Genomic DNA, 20298 nt, shown 5'->3' with positions numbered 1-20298 from the left:
TAATAAGCAAAATATATTCATGATCTATAACTTACTTTTATCTAACTTCGCAATTGGTTGATCTTTTGCAACTTGGGTATGTGCATCTTTCATGGCTGAAGAGAGTGTAAAAAGATTAACAGCTAACCAACAAAATACATACATAAAAAGGAAAAATATTAAAATTTTCTTACTTTTATTCTGGACATCACCAAGTTTTTTCTGTAAACGAAAGTAAAGGTTACTGCTTTCATCTGTCAGTTTAGCTACTAAGGACAACACAAAGATTAAAGCTAAACAAAAAAAAAGTTAGCACATGCACATTTTACCTGCATTTTCTTTAGTTCCCTCTCAATGATTCTCTTCTCTTGTTGCAACTTTTTAACACGTTTGATATGCTTTGATGCAAACTCTTAAAAAAATAATAAATCAAAATGTTTCCTGGTTATCAATTCACACACAAATACCATCATGTTCATATAATATTTTCTGGATATTGAATCACATATCTAAACATTCTACACATCAACATTCATGATAATCAAAAAAAATATACGGTACATACATTTATGCATCAGGAGAATGGACATTGGCAAAACAAGTTAAGGGCTTGTTTATACATGTGTCGCCCTCTGAAGAGCAATCTGTAGTGGATAGCTTTTCAGAGCGCATATGACAGGTGGTGATAAGGTGTTATGCTGCCTGTATTTACCCATAAAAGCCCACCCCTCCATGCTGCAACTGCAAAGCATCACAGCCAGAGCAGGTGTATACCCCCATACAGCTGCCTTTGCAGCTTAAGGGGGTGGTAAAAAAAAACTCCACTCCAGGGGGTGGTCTACCCTCCAATGGCATGTTATTTTGGCAATTTTATCCTTTCATTTTTTTTTGCCAGTCTCAGATTTTTTTCTTTTAGGTTCTGTAGTGCGTTATTTAAGGAAGCAACCAACTGAGGACTTGCAAGACTGTGCAATCTGCAGATTCTATTGTATTTTTTTCCCAACTCTGCACTTGGGCCTATTACTTATTTTTCCTATGCTGGTTAAATCCAGTATGCCTTCTAAAATCAGTTTCCTGGAAACCAGACACAAGGGAAAATATTTATATTGCAAAACACTACACATGTGCTTGCTGCAAAAATTATTTAACCACTTAAAAAAAAAACCAAAGTATTTTTTGGCACTTTTTGTTTGCACACAAAAATTATTTTTTGCTAGAAAATTACTTAGAATCCACAAACATTATATATATATTTAGCAGAGCCTCTACAGAATAAAATAGTGTTCATTGCAATTTTTATGTCACATGGGATTTGCGCAGCGGTTTTTCAAATGCATTTTTTTTTTTTTTTAGAAAAAATACACTTGAAAAAAAGAAAAAAAAAACAAAAAACCACCATATAACCCCATTTTCTTTTAACAATTGGAAGAGGATGTTACACCAAGTAAATAGATACCTAACATGTCATGCTTTAAAATTGTGCATTCTTGTGGAATGGCGCCAAACTATGGTACTTAAAAATCTCCATAGGCAAATCTTTAAAAGCCTTTACAGGTTACCAGTTTAGAGTTACAGAGGAGGTCTAGTGCTAGAATTAATGCTCTCACTCTGACATTTATGGTGATAGCTCACACATGTGGGGTGATCACTTACACACGTGAGCGTGACCTACTTACGTGTGTGTCACTGTGCACGAGCATGGGGGGATGAGGGCCCTTTCATTTTTAAAATTTTTATTAAACTAAATTTTTTTTTTTGCACTTTCCCTTTATTTTTTTTTTTAACCACTTCAAGTCCAGACACTTCCCCCCCCCCCCCCTCCAGTCCAGGCCAATTTTTAACTTTCAGCAATATAACACTTTGAGCGACAATTACTAGTCATGCAACATTGTACCTATACGAAATTTGTATCCTTTTTTTGAGACAGTCAGAGCTCTTTTTTTGTGGTATTTGATCACCACTGGGTTTTATTTGTTGCTACACAAATGAAAAAAATACCGAAAATTTTGAAAAAAAATTGTTGTTTGCTTAGTTTTTGTTATAAAATTTTGCAAATAGAATACATTTTGGCCTAAATTTATGAAGAAAAATGATCTGCTACATTTTTGGGGTAAAAATAACCCAAAACAGTTTATATTATTTAGGCTGTGTGAAAGCTATAGAATCTAAAATCTATGGGATATATAGTTGAAACATGATCAGCTGAGATCCTAAAATGCCAGATGCTGGTATGGCATATGGCAGTGATCAGGTCGCTGGTATAGTGATGATCAGGACATTAGCATGAGGTATGGCGGTGATCAGGACGCTGGTATGGGGTAGGGGGGTGATCAGGATGCTGGTATGGGGTATGGCAGAGATCAGGATGCTGGTATGGGGATCAAAACGCAGGTGTGTGGTATGGCAGTGATCAGAACGCTGTTATAGGTTATGGGGGTGATCAGGACGCTAGTGTGGGGTATGGCAGCGACACAGCAGTAATGTGATCCGGGTGACACACTGATCACTGGACTCCGGGGTGCGCACTAGCCATCAATGCAGGCTGACATTCAGGACCATCTGCCTGCATTAGTGCTGCTTTCTGTCCACAGTCAATGTAGATTGGGCGGACCGGAAGACGTTAAACATCGCAACATCCATTGTGATAACAATAAATCATGACCCCACATCTCTCCTCTGCAATGAAAATCATTAGATCAGTAAAAAAAACATTGATCTAATATCTAAAAAAATGCCCATATTTACATTCAACTGGAAGTGACATCATGATGTTGCTCCGGTCCTCCTAGGTCATAGAGGTTAACTGACGCCATCTTTCCTCAGCTAATCTCTATGTCCAGCCGCTGGAATCGCCGGATTGGTTCCTGTGCTCACTAGTCAGGCGGGTAAGCCCAAAAACCATTGGAAAGCGGTGGGGGCGCCCCCACCCAGCCGCTTCTAAAAGTGATCCAGTACTTAATCAGCTGCTTGGATTACTTTTAGTAGAAACAGCAGCGACTGAGGAAAATGTTTAATACCAGGGTTATGGCATCCAGCTGCAGCCATAACCTTGCTATACCACTTCAAAACTGCAACGCATACATAGGTAATGCGGTCTTGAAAAGGTTTTAAACTATGGCAATTTTTTAAATGGCAGTGGCGGGAAGAACACATACTTACTTTTTTGAAAAGAATAAAGTTGTCCTAACAGTTACAAACATTTTTTCAACAAACAGCTATTATTACAATTAGGATACCAGAGAAATGAATACAGTAAGCAATGTTAATATACATTCAGTCATATATAAAGAATTCGTAATTTCAAGCAACAGCTGACTGCAACATAGTTATACGTGTTTATATCTTACATAAATATATATGCAGTTTACACTGGAGAGAAACTATCCATAAAGTGATAAATGTATCAATCATATACAAATATGTATGAAATGGACGTAGACGAGAAAAGTATAGATGAAAAAAAACATCTATAAAAAGGAGACAGACATTACCTTCAGATTTCTTTAATTTTGCCTGATGTTTCTTTTTTCTATAAATAGTAACAGTGTATTAATACATTTAACAAAAATTTAAACAAAAAGAGACAATGTATAGTTCAATATAAAACAGTAAAGGGTTGCAATAACAACTGTAATTTTGACATTAAAAGGAATCTTTTTTTGTTAAGAAAATTACCTTCCATTTCAATCTGCAGCCAGCTACGATCTTTACAAACTGACAAAATATCTATCCAGTTGAAGACCAATCATTTTCTGGCACTTTTTGTTTACAAGTTTAAATCAGTATTTTTTTGCTACAAAATTACTTATAATCCCCAAACATTATTTTTTTTTTTTTGCAAAGAGCCTAGATAATCAAATGGCAATAGTTGCATTTTTTTATGTCACATGGTATTTGCGCAGCAGTTTCCCAAACACAATGTTTTTGGAAAAAATTCAATTTTAATGAATTACAAAAACATTTTATTTGTCAAAATTGAAAATTGCGCATGCTCATGGAATAGCGACAACCTATGGTACTTAAAAATCTCCATAGGCATAGGCGACGCTTTAAATTTTTTTACAGATTACCTGAATAGAGTTGCAGAGGAGGTCTAGCCATGGAATTATTGCATTTGTTCTAATGTTTGCAGCGATACCTAATGTGTGCTACGAACACCGTTTACATATGCATGTGCAACTTGCGTATGCGCTCACTTTTGCGCATAAGCACGCAGGAATGGGGGCGTTTTCATTTTTTCAAAATGTATAAATATTTTTTATTTTTACACTTTAACACTGTTATTCATATTACAAGGATTAAACATCCCATGTAATACAAGTAAGTATGACAGGTCAACAAAAAAAAAAAAAAAAATTGTCTATATCCACCCCGGACCGAAATTGAGGTGTCATGACATAGCTCTGGTCTTTCAAGGCCATAGAGGCGATCAGGGACAATCGAGTCTCTCATCGCCTCTGACCAGCTGGCCACACCGTTGGATCGTATCTCAGGCAAGTCAGTTAAAAACTGTAAGCCTCAGAAACACCGAGGGGGGTACGTCCCCGCCAGCTGCTACTGAGAGTGATTCAGTGACTAATGAGCCGCTTTCATGAGAAAGCCGGCCACGGCTATAAAAATAAATAAATACTGCGGTTATGGCTGATATCTTCATCCACAACCTTGGTAAACTATTTGCCAACAGCAATGTATATGTGCATATCGTGGTCGGCAAGTGGCTATTAAATATAGCAACTTGGGGGTGTTCTGCTCACCATTTCTCATATTCTATTATCTGCCTTCCTAGAAGTCTTTAAATATGCAGACAGGGCCAGTGCAACCATAAGGTGGCTTAGGCAATCGCCTTATGGCGCCAGCTGGTGGGGAGTGGGCAGTACAATCTGAATCCCCAGCCATTTGTGGAGGATTCAGATATTTAATAATTCTGCATACAAAAATGCTTGCGTTGGGTGCCTACACAGGAAACCGCACACATTGGAGTGAGAACAATTTTAGCACCAGAGTTCCTGCATTACTTTAACCACTTGGTAAACGCGCTATAGCTGAATGACGGCTACAGCATGGTTATCCAGTTCTGAGAGGGCGTCATATGATGTCCTCTCAGAATAAGCCCTCCCGCGCACCCCAGCGGCGCACACCCAGCGATCTCCATGATCGCTGTGTCCTACGGACACAGCAGATCATGGAGTAAATACAGTTTCCAGTTTTCCTGTTACAGAGTAAGGAAAGTACTGCCGATAACCGGCAGTTGTCACAGAGCAGAACTGCACGGATGATCAGTGCCCTGCAATGCCTCCCAGCAGTGCCACCCAGCAGTGCCGTCAGTCAGCGCCCATCAGTACTGCCTATCAGTGCAGCCTCATCAACGCACATCAGCAAAAATTATCGGTTTGCTAAATTTTATAATAAAAACAAATAATTTTTTTTCACATTTTTTGTTTATAGTGCAAAAAAAAAAAAAAAACCCCAAAAGAAGGCTCTATGTGTGTGAAAAAAATAATAAACATTTCATATGGGCAATGTTGCATGACCGCGCAATTGTCATTCAAAATGTGACAGCGCTGAAAGCTGAAAATTGGCCTGGGCACGAAGGGGGTATAACTGCTCAGTAGACAAGTTGTTAAACTGATGACCTGTAGGGGCTTTTAGGGTATTGAATATAAATATAGGGTATTGAAAATTTTCACCGTTTCCCAGGCGCATGCAATTTTAAAGTCTGACATGCTTAGTATCTATTTACTGGACACAACCTCGTCTTTTACATTTTACTGAAAATTGGGTAATAAATTGCATTTAAGCTTTTCATAAACCACTGTGCTAATATCTTGTAACATTAACTACCAACTTTTTATTCTTTACGGTGTCTTCTTCGTTTTGGGATTTTTAAGTAGTCTTAAAGCCTAAATACAAAAATCTTTAAAATAGCTCTGGTAATCAAGTTGTTAAAATACCTGTCTTCTATTCCTTAACACTGCGCCTTCTCTCCTACCGGGCGCAGCGTGGAAGCTTAAGTTTGCCTCACCTGCCTGCTGCCCATACTGTAGCCAGTGAGAAGAAGGAAATGCTTACACATTACATTGTGGAGAGGGTGGAGGGAGGGCGATTGGGGGGGTGGGGGTTAAATGTATCTTCGCCTGAGTACGCCATGGTTGCTTTTGCATTGCATCAAATTGACCCAACATGTGTCCTTTGCTAGGCTCTGCCACTTCCACTGATGTCAAAGTAGACATGCTGCAAACGCACTGCACAAACGTCAAAATGCATCCATGGCGAGTTTAAGATGCGTTTAGAAAGGAATACAAGCCAAGATAACACAAAACTATTTCATGAAATTAAAAAAGCATCAAAACGCACCAAAATGCATCTAAAAAATAAACAGCTATAAGGGCTTGTCAGTTCCTTATGTGATAGAAAGAAAAAAAAGTAACATTAAAATCAATTAAGACCAAAAGCTTGCTAAAACCCCCACCCCCAACATAATCACATGCTTCAGGGCACTTATGTAGGAAAATGACGACTGCACCACACATTAGGCATTGCTGTGCATGCTGTAAGTAAGAGCAATAATTCTAGGGCCATCCTGTATGATTAAATCTAGATGGGTGGCCTGTAAGGGCTTTTAAAGCATTGCCTGTTAGCAGTTTTAGATACCACAGGAGTGCACACTATTTTATTATTGTTCCACAGGAGTGCACACTATTGTAATGCTTGACATATTTGGCATCGATTTACTCAACACAACCTCGTCATCTATATTTAACTAAAATAGGTAATATATTTTGTTTGTGTGCACTAAAAAAAAAAAAAAAAAAAAAAAAAAAAAACTTTAGTGTAATATTGGTAGAATTCAGAGAATGTATAAACTGAAGATTAGGTGGTGACCTTACAAAGCGGAGTAACAAGACAATTGAATGCGGAATGCCCATGACAACCCCACCAGGAAGAGGTAAGCAGCAGTGCAAAAAATTGGAAGCGTTTGTCTCCTACTGCGAATCGCTGATGAGGTGGTAAATGGGAATATGGAGGTAGCAATATTGAATGTCTAGTGATGCCAAATAATACCTTTGCCTTGGAGAGGCACTTACTGATCTTGCAGGTTCCAATCAAAACTTGTGAATGCATTTTAGGCACAGGACAGGACAAACACCCCCCACTGGATTTTGGTATCACAAACCGGTTTGAATAGAATCTTTTGATCCTGTCCTCCAGAGGGCTGGAGCAACCACTCCATGGCCCAAGAGATGGTAAAGGGCAGTTTTTAAATCTGAATGTCCTTGGCAAATTTTTCTTTGAGAGAAAACGGTGAGGGAATAGAGTTGGAAACTATTTGTACCCATTTGTGACCACCGACCCATACGTCTTTGACCCAGAGGAATACAAAATGCAACAAATGTCCCACCATTTTAAGGAGAGAGGGTACCCCTTCATTGAAGAGAGAGGTGTTTGTGTTTATACCAAACAGCTGAATTTTGGCTTTGAGGATTAAGCCTTAGGAAAACAGTGTGAAGCTCTGCGTTTTAAGACGCTAGAGGCACTTGAAGAGGGGGGTTTAGGGAGCCTTCTGCTGTGGAAGAAGGACCTTTCCTCATTTACGAGCTTGTCAAGTTCCTCCCCAGAGACTTCCTCCGTGAAGCTAACCTGGCTTTCAACCGTAGGGTTCCGTGCACATGAACAGAAATGAGGGCCATTTTCTGGAAATGTGTGTCATTATTTGTTCTACACACATCATACAGGCAGAAGGCAGTGTTTGTAAGTGTTCCACCAGAAATTACAGCAACAGCTGGTTGCATAGCTGGACCTGCATGAGTAAAGAAAGCCTTTACAAGTGTCTCAGATTTTCTGCTTACAAAATACTTAAATGAAGAAACATCTTCTATAGGCACAGTAAGAGGTTTGTTTCAGAACAAGACAGTTTGGCAAGGATTCTCAGAGGGGTGAAAACCTTTTCAGGAGAAACCCAATCATTATCAATTGACATTCTATGTGTTCATCAATGAAGAATGTCTTTGCAGGTTCCTTAGTACCCTGAGGGGGTAGGCTAGACTGAAGAAAACCAAGTGCAACTATACTAAGGCATTTGGGCACAGCAGCGGAGAGAATGCAGACACTGCCAAGCATATTGCATGAAGTAATAGCATCATGTGTATGAGGGAGAGAAATCTTATGGGATATCCTTCAACACCACCTCAGGGTCTTCTTCAAAGTTTTCCATGTCTACCTCTTCTAACGGAGGTAGTTCCACTTCCGACTCAGGTAGAGTAGGTGGAGATACATTCAATGGCCACTTTATTTGGTACACCTGTTCAATTGCTTGGTAACACAAATTGCTAATCAGCCAATCACATGCCAGCAACTCAATACATTTAGGCATCTAGACATGGTGAAGACAATTTTCTGAAGTTAAAACTGATCATCTAAATGGGGGAAGAAAGGTAATTGAAGTGACTTGGATTGTAGTATGGTTGTTGATGCCAGACGGGCTAGGAGTATTTAAAAAACTGCTGATCTACTGGGATTTTCATGCACAACGATCTCTAGGGTTTACAGAGAATGGTCAGAGAAACAGAAAATATCCAGTGAGCAGTTGTGTGGACGAAAATGCCTTGTTGATGTCAGAGGAGGATGGGCAGACCTGTTCAAGATTATAGAAAGGCAACATTACCTCAATAAGGACCAAAATCTCCAAGGAATGTTTCCATCACCTTGTTGAATCGATGCCATGAAGAGTTAAGGCAGTTCTGAAGGAAAAAGGCGGTCGAACCCGGTAATAGCAAGTTGTACCTAATAAAGTGGCCAAGTGAGTATATAATAGGACTGGTGCTTTAGGCTCTGGACAAGACTGAAAAATGGTTGTTCGTTGTCTGAAAAATTCTGTCACATTTGCACAGAAATCTGCCATGGTCAGATAGACCACTTGAGACAGAGCTAGAATCTGATGCAGAAACCGGTGTTGAAATAGGGTCCTACACCAGTGCAAGGAAAGAAACGTCACGCTGCAGCCTATTGGCAGAGCGTTTTTCTGCCTGATCTCTTGCCACGATTCCCTTGCGTCTGGCTGCCACCATTGCCATCAGTGAGATATTCCACTGTGGAACACTCACAGAGCAGAGTGCAGAAATGGGGTAAGCATGTCCAGAGCAGGATACACAGCAACCCAGGTGTCAACCCTTCCGTAGCGAAGTCCTCTTGCCAACAGGGGAGAAGAAAGTACCCAAGTATTTTCTAGGGGCACTGGGCAGAAGTGATGAAAATATTGCAGCCTTTGCTGCGATGCAACACCTAGGTGTACAGCAAGTAGTGGAGATATTAAAACTCATACTTTCTATAGGATTACAGTAACAGTTCTATAACAGGACAAACCTGTCTTACCTTTGCATGTTGCTGGTTCCTAAATAGGACATACCCCCAGAGGAGTCCTCAGGGTCTGGGAACCATAGCAATTGATCACAGCCCTGTACCTGTATAGCACCCTGTGATTAACTACAGTACATGCATAGTGCTAAGGGGAGCACCCAAGCAGTATCCACAGCATGAAGTCCAGGTATACTTCCAAAGGTTTTACCAAGGATGCACAGGTTTTATTGTTAAAAGGCAGTGAAGTGTTGGTTGAAGATTATAATTAAATAAGTACTAGTTAAGCATAGAAACTTCTTTATGAGGGAGAAGAGGTCCATCATCTATCACTACCTTGTACATAGTACTGTATGGTTAAGGATAAGACAATAATCGGAAGTGCAATTTCAGGTTCTTAGAATACCCAAGAATTATACCAGACACATAGGTTAGGGATCCCACCCAAGACAGATTTCAAATCCCAGTTCAGTTTAGCCTTGAACAGTTCCTTTTGGATTTTCCTAAAGAAACAACTTATGTAAATTAAATGTGGAAATGAATATAAGGTTTTAAAATGTTGACCAAAAAACAAAAAGGTATTCAAAGTCTTATAATTCCTTTATCACAGACACCTAAGTCACAGCCTGAATGTAAAAGCATGTCCTTGCATGCTGCATGGAAAGAAACATGCTCACAGGATTGGCCTTTCTGCAGAGGTACAACACACCCTTTTCTGATATTGGATCTGTATAAACCTATAAAACTCTTATTGCTTACCTGCTGACTGAGAAGTTCAAGAGCTCTGCCAAAAAGGAGATGTGTTGGACCTCTGCTTCCACGCAGAGAACAATGATCCTTCTCTGCAGCATGCTGGCAGGGGACATGCATTTCTACAAAGGTTGTGGCTGCTTTCTAAAGAAAATGCACTATAAGGATTTTAAACCTGCTTTCATGCACTCGGAATGTAATTAGCAGATTTAAATTGAAAATGTACTTGAGCTTTAATCTGACGAAGAACAACTTTGTGACACCCAATATGCACATGCTTGACCCAGGTCATCACTAAATAATAAAGCAGAGTTAACGAAAACAGCCTTGGATTATGTACATTCACAAAAGTCAGTACTAGCAGCTTCCATATTTGTATTTGGACAGTTTTTTGTAAAGTAAATTCCATTTATCAGGCCCAATACAACAGTACATTTTTCAAGACAATAAGCAGGAAATACATACACTATATCACACTTTTTGCACTCTTTCTTCACTCCGATATATTCCAGCTGAGACTGCTGAACAATGTCTAGCGCAGACTGTAAAGTTTTAAACATAACATGTTATACAGAAGAAAAGGCATGAAGAAACATATAAAATGCTGTGAATCAAGTAAAATAGGGATACAATTTAGAAACACCAAGCATCCTGCTTAAACGAGATCACAATCCATTACTCCTATCAGGACATTTCTTTTTTTCATTTTAGAAAGAGTAGAGAAGGGTTAGGATCTGCAAGGTTTCTAACTGTTAAATGTATAATCAAAATAAAAGAACAAACTTTTAATACATCTCAGCCCACCAGTTCAATTTGGCGACTGCATTAATTTTCTTTTTTTCCCAGACTTTTATCCATTATTTTCACCTGTGATCCTGCTAGGAATACTCTGTCAATGCTCACTCACTATACTGCATCTAAAGAGAAGTAGCATTGTCCCTCCAGGACAGAAAGTATGTTAGGAATACTAAACGCCTCTCCCTCTCCTCATCATTATGGCACGTGGGAGGTTTCCTGTAGCTCACAAAATGGACAGGATTGCTTGGGAAAACACTGCAGAGTGCACAAGACAGCACTGTATTTTTGGCAAGATGAACAGATATTGATTTTACACAACTGCTGCAAAAGTGAATGCAAACTCTGCATGCAGTCACTTTTGCAGCAGTTCTCTTATTCCGGGTCACAATCCTGCACAATGTCCTTTTGTCCATTTCGTTAGTTGACCATATCGAACGCGCTTCTGCTTGTCAGATAATGTTTTCCAAGAAACTGTATACGCCATCATAACCTTTGATACCGTATCTCGTGACAGTGCAAATAAATGGGTAACTTCAGTCATAGAGGCACCAGCTAAGCGGGCACCAACAATTTGCCCTCTTTGAAGCTCAGTTATTTTTGACATGACTCTGTATTACTAGCTGCTCATGTAATGAATGACGAATGTGAGGCTTCCCACCTGTTAGCTAGGTGTCTCATCACACAGCGGAAGCAAAAAAATGTTATATCACTTCCGCTTTTAACGTAAATCCTGTGGTTTTTCCGTTTTTTTTGTCTAACCCCTGTATATCTGTCTGTGCTGACGTTCTTCCTGTCTAGTGAAATCATTGTAACCAAGGCAGTGAGCTAGGGAAAGCTCTATGAATCCAGATATCAGTAAAAATCCAACAGCGGTTTGAGTCCTTCCCCACTCTAACAAAAAAGAGCTGTGTGATTTTGAAGAATCTAATAATTAAACATATGTTCTTGAAAATAGAGAATACCTCGGGTGATATAATCATGTGCCATTATGAAGCTGACAAAACAGCCCCCATATATGTAGTTGAACTATGTATTTAGCCATTTGTGGTTCAGCTCTGTGTTTAGCCATTTAAGAGGATATTTTTAATAAAAGGTTAAAGATATAACATACGGTCTTTTTTTCCAGTTCCAGTCTGAAAGATTTTAGTTTTTCTTCTGTTTGTTCCCAGGGAGATATTTTCTGCAACATTTGTTCTAGTTGACATCTCAGGGTTTTATTCTCCCTAAAATGATGAATAAAACAAAAGGTTTAAAAATCTTGACACATGATGAATTCATCAATTCCATTTGCTTAAGAATGTTCCTTTTTCTTATTGTCTTACCTGTAACAGCAAAGTATTCAGGAGAAGAGAAGTATTCAGGAAATTTGGTTATACTGTTGCTTTAGGAAACTAGACACTTGCGAAGTAAAGCTATAAAAAGGACAGCCAAGTATAGTCCCTTCCACTTCCAGCATGACTCCGTTTTGTAGGAAGTAATGATAGAAGTGAGTCCTTTAATTTACGCCAAGAAAAGGATTTTACACGTAAAACGGAAATCCTGTTTTCCTAATTGTACATTACAGAGAAAATATTTAGGAACATTGAAAGGTCCAAAAGCAGGCCAAGTAAGGCGTGGCCACATATTTTGATTTGATTTTTAAAAGCAAACAGGTTGCCAAAGATGGATCAAAAAAAGCTTACAGAGCCACCAGAAGAATCTTACAACCAATGCTGGCACAAACTGAATACCCACCTGGTAAAACTTAACGAACGTGTGATGCTGAGCAGTCAAAACCACCTAAAGAGAAGCAGGTTGTCCCAGAAGGGGACCTTCAGCAATGACAAACAGCCATTCCTGAAGCTGGACTGTTTTAAGGGAGTTGTTGCAAATAAACAGCATGTACTATATCCAGGCAATGGATGGAAATCTCCTTAGGGTGCTTAGGAGCAAGACACAGAAATGGCAGGAAAATGTATTAGTTAGGTGGAAAGTAAAAACCACCTTGGGAAGAAAGAGGCCCTAGCCTCTTTTTCAAAGGCTGCCTGCCCTTCACTTTGTGTAGGCCTCCATACAGGTGATGCTCACATTGTTCCTCCTGTGCAACCTTGTCCTTATATAGCACAACTTTAGGGCTTCTTTACAGGTTAAGGTCCGCAACTCAAAGGCTCACCTCGCAGAGTTGATAGTGATGAGAAAGGAAAACTTGAAAGAAAGGGTAGACAGGAAAATCCCTAATAGGCTCAAAGTCTCAGAAGATTTGATAGTACTAGGTGGAGATCCCATAGATACACTGGACTATGTACAGGATGAACAATGTGAGCAAAATCCTATTTGAAGTTCTTCATTAGGATCTGGGAGTTCTGGTAGATCACAAGCTTAATAATGGCATGCAATGCCAAGCTGTGATTTCTCTAGCAAGGAAAATCCTCTCTTGTATTAAAAGAGGTATAGACTCCAAAGACAGAGATATCATATTACCCCTGTACAAATCATTAGTAACACCTCATCTGGAATATGCAGTTAAATTTTGGGCACCAATTTACGAAAAAACATTGGGGAACTGGATAAAGTACAGAGAAGGGCAACCAAACTGATATGCATGGAGGAGCTTAGCTATGAGGAAAGATTAGAGGAACTGAATTTATTCTCTCTTGAGAAGAGAAGATTAAGGGAGGGTATGATCAACAAGTATAAATACATCAGTGGTTCATATAGTGAACTCGGTGTAGAGTTATTCACCCTGAAGGTCATCACAGAAGACAAGGGGTCACTCTTTACATCTGGAGGAAAAGAAATTTAATCTCCAAACACAAAAAGGTTTCTTCACAGTAAGAGCTGTGAAAATGTGGAATAAGACTCCCTCAAGAGTTGGTTCTGGGCAGCTCAGTGGATTGCTTCAAAAAAGGCCTGGATTCTTTCTTGGATACACAGACTATAACTGGATACTAACATTATAGGTAAAGTTGAACCAGGGAAAATCCGATTGCCTCTTGGGGGATCAGGAAGGAACCTTTTCCCCTGAAGGAGCAAATTGGATCATGTTTTTCTTGTTTTTTTTGCCTTCCTCTAGATTCGCGTTTCTCAACCTGTGGGTCGCAAACCCTTTCACAGGGGTTGCCTAGCCGATCAGCCTGAACCTTTAACAACATCTACGTCGTCACATGTGACAGCTCAGCCTGCAGGGCCCACCCTTTCCCTGCCTCCTCTTAGCATGCACGTGACTTCCTCTTCCTCTCCACCCTTGGGTTGCCGGTTAGCTGTTGGTTGCCTGGCAACGCATTTAAAGTGAGAAGCTCCGTGGAGCAATTGTTGAGTCCTGAAGGCAGAACTCGACACAGGAGGGGTGTGGACTGGAGGTGTACAGGAGAGGTGACACGTACACAGGCGCTTTGGGGACAGCTTCCACCCGAAACTGACTCCGTGCAACAGAGCCTGGCTGCTGAGGGAGACGGCCGGGCTGAGTCCTCCTTCTATTGTGACAACACTGCTTCAGCGTGTGTGTACTGGTTTAGTATGTGTGGTGAGTGCTCCACATAGTGTAAGACCATTAAGACAACATTTATTTGAAGTATGGCTGCACTCACATAAAGACCAACATCATTGAGCATTGATAGGCAAAAATTCAAAATTGTCCAGTTTCCAAAATGGCCACCAGCCGTTCACGCTTAGGCGGAGCCACGCACACACGCTACTGCACATGAGCAAACAGCCGGTGGCCATTTTGGAAACTGGAAAACTTGGAATTTTTGCCTATCAATGCTCCATGATGTTCGTCTTTATGTGAGTGCAACCATACTTCAAATAAATGTTGTCTTAATGGTTTTACATATGTGGAGCACTCTTTTTTTTTTTTTACATGTTTCTTACCATGAGTCTGAATCTTATCCTGAAGTGGTGTAGCTACATTAATTAGGCTCCATTGCTTGGAGGATCATTACTTGTTCTTTTGGTGATCTGGAGGAGGATCCGGTTGTCCAGCTTTCTGGGCTGTTTACAACAAATCGTGACTGACGACTCTTAACAGGGGGTCATGCTTTTCTTGTAAGCCTTTTGTATGAGTGGTTGGTGACAACAACTATCCTTGGATTTCCTTTGTTTCATCACAGCCTCTGGGGACTTTCTTTACCAGAATTTTTTGGACTATTTTTTGTATGACACATTTTTCACTGTTTTTTTACTAATCATTTGTCACTTTATTAAGCGCTGCACTTTATGTATATATTGTTTACTGCCTGTTATCAGGGTTTTTATAGTGTTCAGCTGCTATATGTTTACACTTTATCATTTACCATATATTACAATTTTCTTAAACCACTCATAAGCCTGAAGAATAGAAAAGCCAGATTAGACTTTGCCAAAAAAAATAATCTAAAAAAGCCAGACCAGATCTGGAAAAGCATTCTTTGGAAGGATGAAACTAATATGAATGTGTAGCAGAATGATGGGAAGAAAAAAGTGTGAAGAAGGCTTGGAACAGCTTATGATCCAAAGCATACCATGTCATCTGTAAAACATGATGGAGGCAGTGTGATGGCATGGGCATGCATAGCCTCCAGTAGCACTGGGTCATTGGTGTTTATTGATGATGTGACAGAAGCAGCCAGATGAATTATGCAGTGTTTAGAGATATACTATCAGCCCAGATTCAGTCAAATGCAGCAAAATTGATTAGACAGCGCTTCACAGTACAGATGGACATGTACAATGATCAAAAACACACTGCAAAAGCAACCCAGGAGCTTTTGAAGGAAAAGAAGTGGAGTATTCTGCAATGGTCGAGTCAATCACCTGATCTCAACCCAATTGAGCATGCATTTGACATGCTGAAGTAAAAACTAAAGGCAGAAAGACCCACAAAGAACAACTGAAGACAACTGAAGTAAGAGCCTGGCAAAGCACCATAAAGGAGGAAACGCATTCTTTGTCAATGTCCATGGGTTCCAGATTTCAGGCAGTCATTGCCAGCAAAGGATTCTCAAAAAAATATTAAAAATTAACATTTTATTTATGATTATATTCATTTGTCCAATTACATTTGAGCCCCTGAAAATGGAGGGACTCTGTATAAAAATGGTTGCAGTTTCTAAAATGTGTACTTGATATTTATGTTCAACCCCTTGAATTAAAGCTGAAAGTCTACACTTCAAATTAATTTGGATTGTTTCGTTTTAATTTATTCTGGTTGAATACAGAACCAAAAGCATGAAAATTGTGCCGGTGTCCAAATACAGTGGATATAAAAAGTCTACACATCCCTGTTAAACGTCAGGTTTCGGTGATGTCAAAATTTGAGACAAAGATAAATAATTTCAGAACCTTTTCCACTTTTATTGTGACCTATAAACTGTACAACTCAATTGAAAAACAAACTGAAATCTTTTAGGGGGGGAGTAAGCATAAACTAAAATAATGTGGTTGCATAAGTGTGCACGCCCTCTTATAACTGGGGATGCAGCAGTGTTCAGAGTTAAGCAATCATATTCAAAATTATGTTAAATGGGAGTCAGTACACACCTGCCATCTTTTAAAGTGCCTCTGATTAACCCCCAATAAAGTTTAGCTGTTCTAGTAGGTCTTTCCTGACATTTTCTTAGTCACATCCTACAGCAAAAGCCATGGTCCACAGAGAGCTTCCAAAGAATCAGAGGGATCTCATTGCTAAAAGGTATCTGACTGGAGAAGAGTACAACAGAATTTCCAATGCATTAGATATACCATGGAACACAGTGAAGACACTCATCAACAAGTGGAGAAAATATGGCACAACAGTGACATTACCAAGAACTGGATGTCCCTCTAAAGTTGATGAAAAGACGAGAAGAAAAGTGGTCTGGGAGGCTGCCAAGAGGCCCACAGCAACATTAAAGGAGCTGCAGAAATATCTGGCAAATACTGGCTGTGTGGTAGAGGTGACAACAATCTCCCGTATTCTTCATATGTCTGGGCTATGGGGTAGAGTGGCAAGATGGAAGCCTTTTCTTACGAAGAAAAACATCCAAGCCTGGCTAAATTTTGCAAAAACACATCTGACGTGTCCCAAAAGCATATGGGCAAAATGTGTTATGGTCTGATGAAACCAAGGTTGAACTTTTTGGCCACAATTCCAAAAGATATGTTTGGCGCAAAAGAACTGTACGTCACCAAAAGAACACCATACCCACAATGAAGCATGGTGGTGGCGGCAGCATTATGCTTTGGAGCCGTTTTTCTTCAGCTGGAACTGGGGCCTTAGTCAAGGTAGAGGGAATTATGAACAGTTCCAAATACCAATCCATATTGGCACAAAATAGTCAGGCTTTTGCTATAAAGCTGAACATTAAAGGAACTTCATCTTTCAGCATGACAACGACCCAAAGCATACATCCAAATCAACAAAGGAATGACTTCACCAGAAGAACATTAAAGTTTTGAAATGGACCAGCCAGAGCCAAGGCCTGAATCTGACCGAAAATCTATGGGGTTGTTTAGGGATTTCACGGCCTTACACCTGAAATAAATAACCTTGCAGACGAGAGCTCCGAATCATATATTTATTAGCGATAATATAATTGTATGAGAGCACCCATGCCCTGCCTATCAGATGCTCTGATTAGATTCATTACAGTCCACATATTTATAAGGTTCTTTATGGCTGGCTGCCCACCTTTATGCTCATCAGTTACACTTCAGCTTGTATCTGTCTAACAACTTATCGAGACACTTTATCAAACATTCATCATTACTCAGCAGTCTTTAACAACTTACAAAAGCATCATTTAAAAGCCTTTTTAGCAGCAGAAACCATTTTAGCTGCAAATGGAATATGATTTTATTATATATATATATATATATATATATATATATATATATATATATCTCAACTTATCAAAATATGCTAGCAATAATAGCCATGTCTCATATAATATACCTTAATCTAAGACACAACAGAAACATGTATATATTAACTCAATTGTACACTCTTATTATTATTTTATTATAATATATAATTATGATGTAGGATATAGTGTGGATCACCTCTATCCCTATACAGGGTGATCTGAAGGGGGCTGTGAACAGGAGATGCCCTCGCAATCTGACAGATTTGGAATGTTACTGCAAGGAAGAGTGGGCAAATATTGCCAAGTCAAGATGTGCCATGCTGATAGACTCATACCCAGAAAGACTAAGTGCTGGGATCAAATCAAAAGGTGCTTCAACAAAGTATTTGTTTAAGGGTGTGCACACTTATGCAACCATATTTTAGTTTTTTATTTTTATAGGAACAGGATTGAGCACCTCCAGAGCCCTACAAAATGACCTCTAGCAAGCCACTGGTGTGAATGTCTCTGACCAAACAATCAGAAACAGACTTCATGGGGGTGACCTGAGGGCCTGACATCCTCTAGTGGGCCCTGTGATCCCTGCCCAGCACCAACACAGAGCTCGCTTGGCATTTGCTATTGAACACCAGAATTGGAGGTCTGCCAGTGGATTCCTGTGCTTTTCACAAATGAAAGCAAGTTCACCCTGAGCACGTGACTGACGTGAAAGGGTCTGGAGAAGCTGTGGAGAATGTTATGCTGCCTGTAACATCGTTTAGCATGACCACTTTGGTGGTGGGTCAGTGATGGTCTGGGGAGGCATATCCATGGAGGGACACACAGACCTCTACAGGTCAATTCAGGTGTGGATCCCATCAAATGAAAGGCTGCAGATAAACAACAGTAGAGTCATTAACTCTACTCATACTCTAAGAGATTAGTAATATCCAACTCTGATTTCTGTAGATTTTGGATGTAACCGAATCTATGTAGGGTCTATAAGGCTTGGTGGGTACTGACTGACAAATAGGATTGTTCTCCTCTGGCAAACAGAATCCAGATATCCCACTGTGGGGATGCCCCTGAAAGGAAAACTGGCACTTTGGTGAAAACCCCATGTTCAGTGGACAGTGTACACCCTGTTCCAAATTATTATGCAAATGATATTTTTCTTATTTACCTAAATAATTGATGTAGTCAGCATAATTCTCATGTTATCAACTATTAAGAGTACAATTCAAATTTTATTGAACAAACCTCCTAATAACAGTATTTTTTTTAAACATAAACTTACAATGCACTGTTCCAAATTATTCCGCACAGTAAGTTTCAAAACACTTTATAGGTTGTAAAGAACTGAAAATTTGTTGTTTTTTTTTGTTTTGTTTTTTTATATATGTTTATTAATTTATCAATCCAAATACAAATTACAATCACATTTCTTTTAAAAAGACATTCAAAACAATATCTTCCTATTAGCATAAATTATTTAAATCCCTCACCTCATCCCTCCCTCTTCCCCACACCCTTCCTCCCTCTCCCATTCTGCGTTTTCTCTCTTCTCCTTTACGCCATACATTTCTAAAATCCATTTCAAGGGGTATTACATCCTCATATATTTCACTTTTTCTCTGTACTCTTCCCATTTTTTCCACTTTGTATTATACATCTCCATCTTATCTACAGTTGCAAGAAAAAGTATGTGAACCCCTTGGGATTACGTGGAGTTTTGCATGAATTAGGCATAAAATGTGTTCTGAACGTCATCTAAGTCACAACAATAGAAGAACACAGTCTGCTGAACATAATACTACACAAACATTAGATGTTGTCATGGTTTAATTGCACATAACATGTAAACATTCACAGTGCAGGGAGGAAAAAGTATGTGAGGCCCTAGCTTAATGACTTCTCCCAGAGCTAATTGGAGCCAGGAGTGAGCCAACCTTGACTCCATTCAGTGTGATGATATTGGATGTGTTGCTGACAGCTGTCCTGCCCTTAAAAAACACACACCTGTTTTGGGTTTACTGGTTTCAAGAAGCATTGCCTGATGTGAACCATGCCTCGCAGAAAAGAGCTCTCAGAAGACCTACGATCAAGAATTGTTGACTTGCATGAAGCTGGAAAGGGTTACAAACGTATCTCCAAAAGCCTTGATGTTCATGTGTCCACGGTAAGACATACTGTCTACAAATGGAGAAAGTTTAGCACTGTTGCTACTCTCCCTAGGCATGGTCGTCCTGTAAAAATGACTGTAAGAGCACAGCGCAGAATGCTGCATGAGGTAAAGAAGAATCCCAGAGTGTCAGCGAAAGACCTACAGAAATCTCTGGCACATGCTAACATTTTTGTTGACACATCTACAATAAGGAAAACATTAAACAAGAATGGAGTACATGGGAGGACACCACGGAGGAAGCCATTGCTGTCCAAAAAGAATATTGCAGCACGTTTGAAGTTTGCAAAAGAGCACCTGGATGTTCCACAGCACTACTGGCAAAATATACTGTGGACAGATGAAACCAAGATTGAGTTGTTTGGGAAGAACACACAACACTATGTGTGGAGAAAAACAGGCACAGCACACCAACATCAAAACCTCATCCCCACTGTAAAACATGGCGGAGGGAGCATC

General features: G+C 39.6%; 1 protein-coding gene across 7 annotated transcripts in view; it reads right to left on the bottom strand.

Annotated features, from left to right (window-relative positions):
- Window positions 1-20298, bottom strand: part of ICE1 (interactor of little elongation complex ELL subunit 1) — a 304724-nt gene that overhangs the window by 204738 nt on the left and 79688 nt on the right. For 6 of the 7 annotated variants that reach the window (XR_016313265.1, XM_089681035.1, XM_089681038.1 and 3 more), the window contains 5 exons: window positions 11990-12101; window positions 10546-10622; window positions 3471-3508; window positions 309-391; window positions 36-201 (listed from right to left, as the gene is read on the bottom strand). Coding sequence is in view for 6 of the 7 variants with exons in the window: in XM_089681035.1 (XP_089537161.1) it covers window positions 36-201; window positions 309-391; window positions 3471-3508; window positions 10546-10622; window positions 11990-12101 (476 nt within the window). In the remaining variant the exon portion in view is untranslated. The remainder of the gene's footprint in view (window positions 1-35; window positions 202-308; window positions 392-3470; window positions 3509-10545; window positions 10623-11989; window positions 12102-20298) is intronic. The other variant, XM_089681037.1, reaches the window with a different exon arrangement.

This window comes from Staurois parvus, unplaced genomic scaffold, assembly GCF_062004578.1.
Source record: "Staurois parvus isolate SC_StPar_1 unplaced genomic scaffold, SC_StPar_1.0 ptg000257l, whole genome shotgun sequence".
NCBI classification, from domain to species: Eukaryota; Metazoa; Chordata; class Amphibia; order Anura; family Ranidae; genus Staurois; species Staurois parvus.
Note: the sequence above shows the minus strand (reverse complement) of the source record. Positions and strands in the feature narration are given on the sequence as shown.